Below are 13357 nucleotides of genomic sequence, written 5' to 3'. Positions count from 1 at the left end.
TGTCTGTCTAAATTAGTTATCAACAGACTGAAATACATACATTTGAATTCAAAATTCAGATCTCTTACTGTCACAAGATTTCTGAAATCTGCGAATTCTAAATCAAGTCGATTGTTGATGCTACTTACATCAATTTGCACAACTTCATAATACCCATTTTTACTCAAACTATATAAGTGAAGGGTATTGAAACAAATACGCAACGATTTCCCCACTAACTGTGATTGTCTACACAAACACAAACAAAAACACAAACAAAAACAAAAACAAAAGAAGACACATACGAATACATAAGCAGCTTTAGGTGACATTCTTTAAGCGGCGGTAATGAGGCAAAAATTGCTGGAGTCCATTTTTGTAAATGGAGCGGCATCAAAGTGGTTGTTGGTGGCGTTGTCGTTGTTGTTGTTGTTGGTTTTGTTGCCGTATGCCAGTTGTTTGTTTCTAGTTGCAGTTGTCGTTTGGCAGCGGCAACTAACGGACAACATTTAAACAAATGTTGCAATTAAAACTCGTTCTGCCAGCAAATGTATATTTATAAACACACTTGGCTCTAACTAGAATTATGCAGCACCAGCGGCGAATGTTGCCGTGGTGCTTGGGTGGTTCGGTGGTGGAGTTGTACAGCAAGTGCGTCGCCTGGGAACATACTGCGTGTGTGAGTATGTGGGCATATGGACGGGGTTGGTACCGTTACAATATACGCTTGCAGTAAAGCTCTGCTTAATCTACATCCACACACAGATACACACAGCTACACACAGCTTAAAACATACATAGTATTTACCGGTAAACAGTTGCACTTTAGCTGCTTGACCATAATTTGCATAAATATTTCACGCAAACAACAGAAACATAGAATCATATTGGGGACTCATAACTGTTAGTTACACTTAAGCTTTATAGTTTTGGTCGCTATTCAAAAGAATAACAACAACAGCTAAGTGGAAACAATCATTATGTCCAGCGCGAGAATGAGAAGAAAGCGATAAAAGCAACAGTTTGCGGCCTAATTTGAAAGTAAAATTTTTCTCCAAGCCGAAAAAAAAAGGTTCGTTGCCACAGTCTTTTGATTTTGATTGAGCAGTCAACACAAGCATACGTTAAGCATTCACCAAACTGATTGTACAGTTAGCTGGCATTTAAGATTAACAATAAGTATTTGTCGACGATTTGATTTGTGTGTATATCTGTCTCCTATGGCCCAATGTGGTACATTTTGAAACAATTTAATGACAACAATGACCTGATTTCGATATATGTATTTATTTTTGTACATTTTGTTTTAGCTGCAGCTGCAAGATGAGGCAAAAAGTTGACTGATGTGATTTTGATGATGTTAATGCTACTGCTACAGTTTGCTGGGAATTGTTTTGCTGACTTTGCTGGGTCTTGACTTTTTTGTATTCGTCTAAACTCAATTAACAGGTAATTGAACTTTGCGCGCCTGATAGACCGACAGCAGCATGGAGCTGCATAAATTGTCTGTGAGCAGCAGCAATATGCTGTATATATATATGTGTGTATGTATGTATGTATATATGTATGCACATACGTACGTAGCTGCATGCTCGCTCATTAATTATTAGGCAACACGATATGGCGATAGCTAGTATATGCGCACATTGTTCTAAGTCTGCGCATAAATTTATGTTTATTGTATATATACATATATGTATGTATGTATGTGCCACAACGCATTGTAACCTGGCCAGAAGCACGCAGATGCAGCTCAGATGCAACTGCATGCTGTTGATGTTGCTGTTGCTGTTGTTGTTTGTGTTGTTGTTATTGCTATTGGCCATTGTCTGACTATATAGACTGCAGTCGCTACACTTCCGAATGCAGCAGTCGACGTCACACTCGGCGTACTTTTAACACTTAGAACACACACGCCAGCTATAGGAGTAGCTCGAGCTCTATAGATCTACAGCTCTAGAGATTCAGCTCCCCTTCTGAGAGCAAACATAATAACAAATTTGAAATTTATTCAACATTTTTTGCGGCGCCGCTGGTCCATTGTGTAGCCAGAGGAGCGCATCATTTGCTCGCCGCCTTAATGTGCTTTAATGTGTACTTATGCTTCTGCTCATGCTTTTGATATTGCTATTGCTATTGCTCTTAAGCCAGCGCCTGATAGGGCTGGCCAACGGTTTTTCAAATAGTTGTTAAAACCAAATTACGACAGTGCACTGAACGCGAGCTACAACTTCAGCTCCAGCTCAAGCTCCACTCGACTGGTCACCATTGACCATTGCTGTTGCTCTCGGCTTGAGTTTGGGCTTTGGGTATGTTTTTGTTTCGTGTCTTGCCACTTTTTCGGCAAATTACTTTCACCTCAAAAGATTTTGATCTATTCGTAGTGCCTGCCCAGTGACCTAAACTCAATGGTCTGATAAGCTTAATTTCATTCAAATGCACAGCAAGGGCAGCTCACAAAAAAAAAAGCAAAAAAAAACAAAAACAAAATGGAAACGGAAATAGAAAATAATATAGATTAACAATTTTCAACCTTTCTTTGGTCCAGTCTTTTAAAAGTATAAAAAAAAAAAGTATCAGTTGCACCTAAATTTATGATTGAGTCTACGAAACAAATAATTAAGATATTTGTTTAAAATATATTAATTTTATTGAAAATCATTGAAAAGAAAATTATAAAAGTAAACTGACTCCCTATTCGTTGAGCTATTCTAGAGATAAAATTGTAAACTGTCGTCTAACATCTATGTGTGGTACGAAATCAGAGAACCTTATTATTGTATTCAATCTTCTGCAATTCAATGATAACTGTTCTTTTGTTGGGGGCAATGGAGATGCAAATTTTACTCACAGCTTGTTGGGGTTCCGGCCAATGAATAAATTAACACCTCGAGAGTTGCAGAGAATTCTGAAGAATTGCTGTTAACGGTAGAACTAGTTGAAGTGTTGGATTTTTTGCATTTATTTTATTTCGCTTGTTTTTTGTGACTTTTGTGACTTTTGTTTTGGTTTTGGATTTTCTTTTTTAGTTGCACAGACGAATTGCATACACACTCACACTTTTAAGCAGCTGTTGTGCCTAAGTAGGTTGTTTTATTGACTGCACTTGGTATTCACACATATTTTCCACATATTTCTTGTAGATTTTTGAAACACTTTCGTGCCAGACACAAACACGCCAAAAACAATAACATTTTTTTGCATCCACTTTTCGAAGTTATGATTTGATTTGATACGCTGCAAAGAAAGCTGCGTGAAGTGACTTTTTGTATTTTTTTTTTCCTTGGCACTTTTCTTTCTAGATTTTACCCAGATAGCAGCCGCTGGCACGTCTATCAAGGTCGCCGTCAACGAAGCGACTGCGGCTCCCACTGAGGCGCTGCCTAGCCGCTGCTGAGGAAGTCGGCGAAAACTTTGCAGCTACGCGCTGCTCTTAAACGAGTTTTTCTTTTTGTTTCTTTTTTCAATTGGTTGGCTGGCTTAAGTTTTGATTTTTTTTTTTGTTTTTTTTTTTTTGTTCGGTGCTCACTTTACGCTCTTATATCTCGAAAGTATAAGTTTGTTGTTTTGACAAATTGTATAAGAAATGTTTATGTGTGAATGTGAGCTCTTTAAGCGCACTAATTAACTTGGTGTCTATGCAATGCGGCTGTAGAAGAGTCACATCAAGCATACGCAGCGTGTGCGTGCAATCCGAATAAACCTCATGATGATGTTGATGATGACGATTAAGGTGTTGCTGCAGTCCCGTTCGATTTAGCTGGGTGTAAATGTAATGGCATTGTCATCGCGTGTTTTGGCGACTAACGGATCTCCGAGATGTACAGAGAGAGAGAGAGAGACAGAGAGAGAGAGAGACAGAGAGAGAGAGGGGAGAAGAAAGAAGCGAGTTCCGCCAGTCTGCACGTGCCACAAGTTGCAAATTTACAGCTCATTGTGCTGGAGCTACAAAGATAAAAAAAGACCGCCGCCAGTTGGATTTGTTCCAATTTGATAAGCGATAGCTTGACTTAAAGCCAGAGCATCATTTGTCATTTGTTCAGCATAATTTTTAACAATTTACTCATTTTAGTCACAGTCGAGTGTATCTTCGAAATTAACTAGAACAAGTGAAAGCTTTGGTGCACAACTTTTACCAAGAAACAACAACTACTCTGATAAGAGGCCTAACCTGGTACCAGTAGTCATACTCAATCATGAGTTATGAGTTTACAAAGTACCCTGTTCAAATTACACGCACAATGTGCTTGACATAAGCGAGTTATGGCATATAAGGCGTTCAGCGTGCCACTTGCAGCGACGAACCAAAAACAATTACACAAACTGGTTTTAATTAAATACAGTTAAGTAGAAAAATAAAAAAATCCTTTGACTGCAAGTCTCAAATGCCTCAAATCTTGGATCTTGCAACGCACGACGTCTCGCAACTTGCAACTCGCAGCTAGCAGCTCACAGCTCGCATCTGTGTTTCAGTTTCCATTCCCATTCCGAGTTGGGGCCAGGCAATAATTATGCTTTAGTTGGCGACACCGCTATAAATTCATACTATAACTATTAACGGCTGCATTTACAGTTTGCTTATTTTTTTCTTATTTCTTCTTTGTGGCTGCCTTTTTTTTTTTGTGTTATTTAGAAAGTTTGTTATTGTAGCGACTATCATCCCGTTGCAGTTATAATGTGGTCATTTCTGATCCCAACTCGGTTCTAAAGGCGTCTTCGATTTTTATGACCTAGTAAGAGCAGATTGTCGGTTTTTGGGTTTTATTACGGCTGCTGCCTTCAACTGCATTTGCATTTCTTATTGTGTCTGTGTACACAAACGTATTTGTAACGGATGCCCGATTCGGATCTACTTAATCGAAACGCAGTTGCCTCCCGGTTGGCTTTAACTGCCACAACTGGCTTATCGATCGATTCGGCATAAATTTTTGTGTTTGCGCATCAGACCTGGGTTCTTGCTGCATCACATGCTTACTACAACATACACAATTACCCCTCGCATATTGGCTGCCAACATCTACCATAAATCTTGAACTGCGAAATAAGAAAATAAAACAAATAAGCACTTTTTGGTCAAGAGTGAACGACTAGAAGATGCCCTGTAACTAAAACCTTATGCATTATTTCTTGTTACTTATAAATATGTATTAATATCATTAGTTTAATACAAGCTATGATCGATGATTATCTTATTAATAAATCTAATGTAAAATAGATACACCTATACGGATAGGAGTTGTCACCAACTGCAAACAATTGCACAACTTTATGCTACCCAAACAAATTTTACAATTGGGCACATGGTAATGGGTAAAAATGAAGTAACAAAAAAAACCAGCAGCTCAGGTCCAGGCCAGGCCTGTCCCGACTCGGCCCCAGTCCCGGCTAACTTATGCAAACTTTTGGACACACGTCTCGGCTAGCCGCGGTGGCTGTCTGATCCGTGGATGTCGTCGCAGCGTAAACCAGTTCATGTCTGCTCCCTGTAGCCAGCCGGCCAACCAGCCGCCCAGCTAGCCAGCTAGCCTTGTTATTGATTCACTTGTTGCTGTTGTTGCTTTTATTGGTATTGGTCTTATTGCGGCTTGTTGGCGTGCCTAAGCAAAGTTGCAACTTGCAACTTGCAACTTGCAACTTACAACTCGCATCTTGCTGCAACTGTAGCTGTATTCATAAATAACGCTTGAAAAATGTTTGCATTAGTTCGGTATTATTTTTTTGATGCTTTATTTTTGTTTGGTACCATGTTCTTTTGCGGTCGCGTACTTATTATCAATTGCCCCATGTGCCGCTGCAATAAACATGAAAATCCGCTTTATACTTTGCGCATTGCGATGATCGGCATGGGGTCCATATAACGGTACTAGGCGGAAAGTACATGACAATTGTGTCATGGGGGAGTTGCTAGGCTAGAATGAGTGCATCTAGACATTTAAATCGGTTATCTAATTAATTAAATATTATGATATGAAAGTTATACATTTGTAATTGTCACTAAAAAAGGAATTGAATTGGGTTAAAGTAAATGTTTGCATTATTTTAAGTGTATTGCATAAAAACTTTATAGCAATGAGTAGCGTTTTCCATCCCATCGACAGAATGTGCTTCCTGCTTTAAAGCAAACTCTAGTAATTATCGTAATTCTCGACCACAAGCAATTTGTTTATTATCGTTAAAACTGTAAGAAGTTTCTTCTATGACAATTTCTTGTTTCAATAAATGGAAAATTCGATAAGAGGAATACAGAAGAATTTAATGCAGTTATCTAAGTTAATTATCTGATCACAATAAAAATCGCTGATGAATGGGCAATAAACATCGAAGGTGGTAGCCAGACACCCCATGGACTTTGGGATATAAAAAGCGACCATAAAAACCCACTACCGACGTGTGTAACCATAACGGCATGTTATAGTGGCAGGAGCAAGAGTTGCCGAAAATAACGATTTTATTACCAACAATCATTGGGCTGAGCTGGGAATATGGTGGTGGATTCCTTGCTGCCTGTTGCTGCTGCTGTGGCCTGTTGCCTGTTGCCTGTTCAAATGTCACGTGATTGACAGCAAACAAGCCAAATGCATTTCAATTAAACGCTAACCGCTACAAATATTTCCATTTCTGTGTTTATTGCGAGAGATCTGGTCAAGTGGCAGCTAAAGCCGAAGCCGTTGCTAAACTTCTCGATCTCGAAACAACCGTTTGTTGTTGTTGCCACATTTTTTTCGTGGTGGCAGTGCCGAGAAGACGCCTTTGGATAACTGAGAACTGAGAAACTGAGAACAATTCGCTGGCAGAGCGGTCAACTCATCAGTATGCTGTATAAATTAGAGCATCAAACGGCGCTTTGCCAACTCGGAACTGGTCTATACTGTTATTGGCCATCGAAACAGATGCATGGCCAGTATATCCACCTATGTGATGGTATTTAGTTTTTCTTTGCTAGTCTTTCTGTGCGTTTGTGTGTGCGTGTTAGTGTGTGTGTGTGTGTGTTTGAATCTGGCTTGCAGCTCAGTGAAGAGTTCAATGCGACGGCTTTGACTCTGCGGGTAGCCGCAAAACGCAAAACAAAGCTGCAACAATTTTTACTGTTGTTGTTGCCGCAAGGCTAACGATGTGCTTTGCACTTGTGCATATATTGTTGTTCAAATTGATATCAATTTGATGTAATGTTTGCGCCATTATGCAGCCATTATATTGTTAGGCTTGTTCAATATTAAATAAAACCAACTATTAGGCCCCACGGTGCTGAGAAGTCAACAGCCATCGATTGTGACTCGTGTTACGGGGCGTCATTTATGGCTAATTCAGCAAGGCTGAATTTGAGCGGCAACACCTTGGTAACATCAGCACATGAACGGAATATATAATGGCTGTTTTGTTGGGTATCTAAGCGCCGTTAGACGCCTGCAAGTTGTTTAAGAACCTGTATTTAAAACATGGCACGCGACAATCTTCACATTGCCTGAAAAGCATAATTAAAAAATTACCAAGCTGGTTTTTTCCCCCATTCAGGATTCATGATTAACAAATTAAGACGTTAGCCTAATATAATGCAAAGAGTAAACCAATTTGTTGTTTATGTAATCAAAATGAAGAAGCTCGATAGTCGCACCGGAAGTGAAGAAATTTACGAGTTTACACGCTCGTAAGAGCTGGAGGTTGATTGAACTCTTTTTGGTCTTTTGCCCACAGAATATCAGACTAGATGATAATGTTTTGCTATACGCTTCAAAAATTGTGAATAAATAAAAATTTAACATGAATTTCGTTGACATTTTTTCATTGTCAGTTAATGATGCTGATGATCTAATGGGTGCATTGAGTCACGCGAAAATGACGATCCAGCAAATCTATTCATTCAGCGGGTTCATTGCACGCCACGAAAGGCACAAATATGCGTACAATCGTATCATACATAATATATCATATATAATATATAAATTACTTTAATACTAACTACCTCCTATTAAATATATAATAATGAATGTAACCTGAAATACAAATACTTACACATATATTACTGCCCCGTTAGTGAGTAATCAATCGATAGCTGCAATTATCATTATTACACTCTGTTCCCCAAAGAGAATCAGAGTCTTCTGTTTTGTTTTATTGAGTGTTTCTCAAAGTTGAAAATAAATAAATTATACTGAATTTCAAGGGCATATTTCCTAAATTATTATCATTTTAAATACTGAAATAACTTATAATCATTTTTACACTACTCAAATGAATAGTTAATGATTTTTTTTTGTATTATACACAATTTTTAAAGGTAGAGTGTAATAAAGTAAATCTTTTCATGGCTCACTTTATGCTGAATAGAATAATTTTAAGTGCCACGTTCTTATTATCTTTTCATATTATTATTAAGGTGGGTGTAGTCAATTACCTGCAGCTTTATATATCCCCACTAGAATATCCCTGTGATTATATTTCTTGCAGCCAGTGCTGATTGCAATTTGCGGCACATGTTAGCAGCTGCTAGCGATTTACTAATGATAATCATAGGTCTAGTTTGCTAAACGTTACAGCTGAATCGTAAATATTGTAATTGGAATCCTGCATGGCCAATCAATTGGCACATATATAAGGCCAATGCGCGTTGGACGAGCTATCAGAGCTAGCTACAGAGTTCACAGCCAGTGGGTCGTTATCGTTATACACAGTTATCCGATGGCCAACGGCGATTTTCAGTCATATCTGCGCCTGCTGCGCGGCTTCTTTGCTGAGTTTCGATCGGTGCTGCGCCACAAAAAGCAACAGCAACGTCTCGGCTTGTTTTACAATCGAGCATTTATGGTGTATGTGTGGTGTATAGAACGTTGCTGATTCTTGGCCAAAACTAATTCACAGCGTTTCTGTTCAGTGTGATCTGCCTCTATCCAAATCGCTGCCTGTTGGCCAATCCAATGTACAAGTTCTGCAGCCTATTCGTGTTAGCCAACTCAAGTCTATTTCTGCTATCGGTTACGTGTGCAATACCCAAATCCACGAATGTCATCGATATGGGTGATGATATTGTTTTCATGATTGGGGTTAGTTTCAACACATATATCAAACATATTAGAAAATTATTTTGTTCTTGAATGCATTGGAGAATTTCGCACTAAAATTGATTATTTGTTATTTGTAAGTCTTATAATAAGATTTTCTTTTTTAATTTTTGTAGATCTTTATATGTAATTTATTTTATTTTTTATTTCAATTAATTTAAATGGAGCTACATTTTTTAAAAGGTTTGAGCTCTGTATATATCTATAGATAACCCTCATTACAACGAAGCTCTATTACATCCATTTTCGCGCCAACGAAATCGATGATGTTATTGAGGATTTCCAGTACTATGAGAAGATCTTCAAAGCAGATCACAGCCTTGGAAAAGCCGATAATGATGAGAATAAGGAGATTCTGCGATGGCAGCGCATCTGTTATCTGGTTGAGTTGGTCATGATTATTCAGTTTACGGTTTATTTGTGCTTCTTCAATGTGGCCATCTGCATGCACCCTTTAATTTCTGATAGGGAGCTACCGTACCATGCTGTGATGCCCTTTGGCTGGCAGCACCCTGACCAGCATCCTTATATGCATGCCCTCACCTATATCTGGCAGACTGCCACAGGGCAGTTCAATTTGATGGCGATTTGTCACATCGATCTTTTCGGCAGTCACACCTTTATGCACACGGCTCTAAATCTGAAGATACTCTGCATTGAGATGAAGAAATTGGGAAAATTGCAACTGAGCGATACCCATTTTCATGAGCAGCTTTGCAAGATTATTCAGTTCCATCAGCATATTATACAGTGAGTATCAATAAGTCTTTAATAATAAATATGTATTAATCGTTCTTACAGCACTATTCAGAATAACAGTCGCGTTTTTCATGGCACTTTTATTACCCAGATGATTGCCAGCTTTGCCCTGATATCGATATCCATGTTTGAGACCATGGCTGCCGCTGACAACCCCAAGGTAGCCGCCAAATTTGTGCTCTTAATGTTCATCACCTTTATACAGCTCTCCTACTGGTGTGTAGTTGGTACCTTGGTCTACAGTCAGGTTTGGTTATCTTCCCTTCATTTTGACAATTGCTTAGACATAATATTTTGCAGTCCGTGAATGTAGCTCAGGCTGCTTTTGAACTCAACGACTGGCACACAAAGTCCATCGGTATACAGCGTATCATTCTGTTCATGATTATGCGTTCCCAAAAACCACTCATCTATGCGGCAAAACCGTTTCCCCCATTCACCATGGCCACCTACTCAATCGTAAGACAATAATTCTGTTTCATCTGAAAAGCCCTTGAGTAGGCAGGAATTTTTGTTCTACTCTACAGATACTACAGCAGTGCTATCGAATGCTGGCTGTGCTGCGCGAGGCAATGTAGGTTTTTAATTATATAAACTAATCTATAATTCATAATAAATAGCTTGTAGAAATATCCAAACAGTTGTGGATACTAATATAATCCTCTTGCACCTAGTCAAGTTTATTACAATCAACATAAATTGAATTTAACCAAACATTAAACTGTATTTTGTTTTCTTATGCTGCTGGCAAGATGTATAAGTTGCTATTCACTCAAACAATTGCGAGGTGGTTACATTGTCAAGTCATCATGGCAAATGCTGAACATCTCCATTAAATCCTTGACAGACACTTTAGCTAAAATGAGAAGCAAAAAACAAGTCAAACAACTTGTTATCTGTGCCAAGAGAGCTAGAGAAAACGTGAAAACAAGTTTTAATCAATAGATTTTTGTATCTACGAATATTAAAGAAAGTGCAGGAAGCTAGAAACCGATTTATTGCCAGGAGGAAAGCTGCCAAGTGCTTATGAATATTTTGACAACTGATTGAGGTATCTGCAAATATGAAATAAGTTGGGGTAAGTAGAGAGGATAAATAATCAATTTTAATCAGTTTTAGATCTATAATCTCCAAGAATGCTGAAACAAATGAAAATAATAATGAATTTTATGACTGTAAGAAATCCACTTAACTTTTCACATCTTAATAAATAATCTACAATTATAGAATATATTTTTGTACTAAGTATAAGTATAAGCAATTCATAATTAAAGCTCCCAATATAGTGATGATAATCCCGAACTCAAACTACCAGCTCTGATATTAACTAATTTATTGCTGAGAGCCCATGCTCCACGCCCTACCTTATTAAAGTGCAACCGCGCCCACAACCACATACGCATCACACACCCAACTGACAGGTGCTAGCTGCAAAGAGTATACCATTTAAAATATATTCTGGAATTGTTGATGACCGCAGTTGGTGATTCTTTGAATTGGAGCCAGCCTCGAACTTATTCAGTCGTGAAGCGCATTCACATTCACATTCACATTTAGATTCAGTTGCAGTTGCATTTGCGTTTCTGTCATGGATTTGCAACACAATGCGGCACGGGAGCGGCGATCGTTTAGTTTAAGCTCTTGGGCAGACATGGACCTATCGCAGTTGCCCTTCACAGCTGGGAAAAGTAGTTGAACCTATATTTATACATACATTTTTTCAGACTGTCCATGAATTTGAATCTGTATTCGAGTGAATGCTACGCCCACAGGTGTCATTATGGTTAGCGTTCAATGTTCCATGCACATTGGGCCAGAACGGGGGCCGTATCGAGGCAGAACCGTCGCATATACGCACTCACACCTGTACACACAACTCTCAACCCCCATGCTTAACACACCCAAGCGTTTTATGAGTGTGTGTGTGTGTGTGCGTGTGTGTGAGAGAGGTTGTAGCTATTGTCAACTTTGGGCTGATGGAGTTTTGTGCTCTGCCCGCCGCACTGATTAACATTTGAATTGAAATTCACGTATTTAGAACTTTATGTTCGCTTTGATATGTTGTTATTGCTGCTGTTGTTGTGCTTGTTGTTGTCTCCACATCTAATTAATTCCTCTTTCAGACCCATTGTTGCCATGGAGTTTTGCTGCCATGATTGGCACTGCTGCCCCCGCTAATGGTAATCGTAATGGGGTAATGTACCGATCCAATTGCAGCCACAGCCCAGAGCGTCAAGAGTGTCAGAGTTTTTTGATGTCTGCTGGCCAGCAACGCATTCAGTTTGTCGCAAATTATTCTAACGATCGGTCGGGTTTCGGTCCCGGAGTTAAACAGTCTGCGACATTAATCGATCCTCTGATTGAGTGCTTAGTGTTTTATGAATTCTGCATAAAAAGTTGAACTTTCAATCAGTTTTATACTTAAATACATTTAAAAGATCCTTCAAATACCTATTTATATCAAGGTAAACAAAAGCCAGTGGTATTTCTGTGTGAACATTAAATCGTTAAAAAATTATAAATAAATAAAGGACTTGCGTGATTTACCATAGCAGGAATATTAATGTTAAAATATGGATCCAGATTAAAACCAATATTAAAGTATAGAGATGTGCGCTAAATATATATTTGTTATCAAGGACTCTAATCAAGGGCTTACCCATCTTTTTGTTAAGGGGGCCGAACTGTAATTTTTCATAAGCCGACCGTATGCGTCTATGTAAACTAAGGGTGGGGCAGACACCTCTGCATACGCCCTTGACTCTAATCGTATCGAAAATGAAAAAAAATATTTGTTTTAGTGCATAAAATAACATGTTAAGCATAAGCGATGCTCTGATCTTCTTCTTAGATAGGCCATTTATAGTTTTCCTAATTATTTTGGATCGAAGATAGGAACTAATAATTGTTTGTTTCATTGTTTAGTCTGGATCGATTTTAATACTTTATCTTTATTACAATTTTAAAATTTGTAGGCTTCGGATTGGGTATCCAAATTTAATCTAAATAAATTACGGATCGTAATTATGAGTCCTTGAAGATTGGGAGGTCCGCATAATTTTAGAAATCTACAGAATAAATGTTATTTGAAATATAATTTCACCATTGAAAAAATTCCATGGTATAGCCACACGAAGCCTTTGAGGTCAATGCGACAGCTTAGTGGCTTTTCCTTTCCAAAAAAAAAGCCTCGATTTGTATTGTGCTTATTCTAAGCATAAATAGCCGAGTCGGACAATAAGCCGGAAGCAACATCCGGAGTTGTGGATCGATATGAGCAAAGCTACACGTAGCATTGTTGGCTTTTCGTTTAATGATCCAATTTGGCGTTACGCATTGTGCACATTGTGGTGCTGGACGCAGAAATATTTAACTATTCATGTGTTTGGTTTTTCTATCCACCACTTCAATTGTGCAGCATGGAAGGGGCCGGCCGTGTGGGAGTAGTGAAATTTTGTCACTATTGAGGTCGCTTACATTTTTTCATACTTGTAGTACTTGTAATTTTGTTAGCCTACAAACTAATTTGATCATGTCCGATAATCACACACACATTCTCATTA

The 13357-nt window shown here is 38.5% G+C and overlaps 1 protein-coding gene across 1 annotated transcript; it reads left to right on the top strand.

Annotated features, from left to right (window-relative positions):
• Positions 1-8655: 8655 nt before the first annotated feature.
• Positions 8656-10372, top strand: LOC6560478 (odorant receptor 47b). The gene is made up of 6 exons (XM_001987499.1): positions 8656-8783; positions 8849-9017; positions 9244-9785; positions 9837-10041; positions 10095-10253; positions 10322-10372. The coding sequence occupies exons 1-6, from the start codon at positions 8656-8658 to the stop codon at positions 10370-10372; spliced, it is 1254 nt and encodes a 417-aa protein (XP_001987535.1).
• The last annotated feature ends 2985 nt before the right edge of the window (positions 10373-13357 follow it).

The sequence above is a fragment of the Drosophila grimshawi genome, unplaced genomic scaffold (genome assembly GCF_018153295.1).
Source record: "Drosophila grimshawi isolate 15287-2541.00 unplaced genomic scaffold, ASM1815329v1 contig_1369, whole genome shotgun sequence".
Lineage (NCBI taxonomy): Eukaryota > Metazoa > Arthropoda > Insecta > Diptera > Drosophilidae > Drosophila > Drosophila grimshawi.
This window is presented reverse-complemented; position numbering and strand designations above follow the sequence as displayed.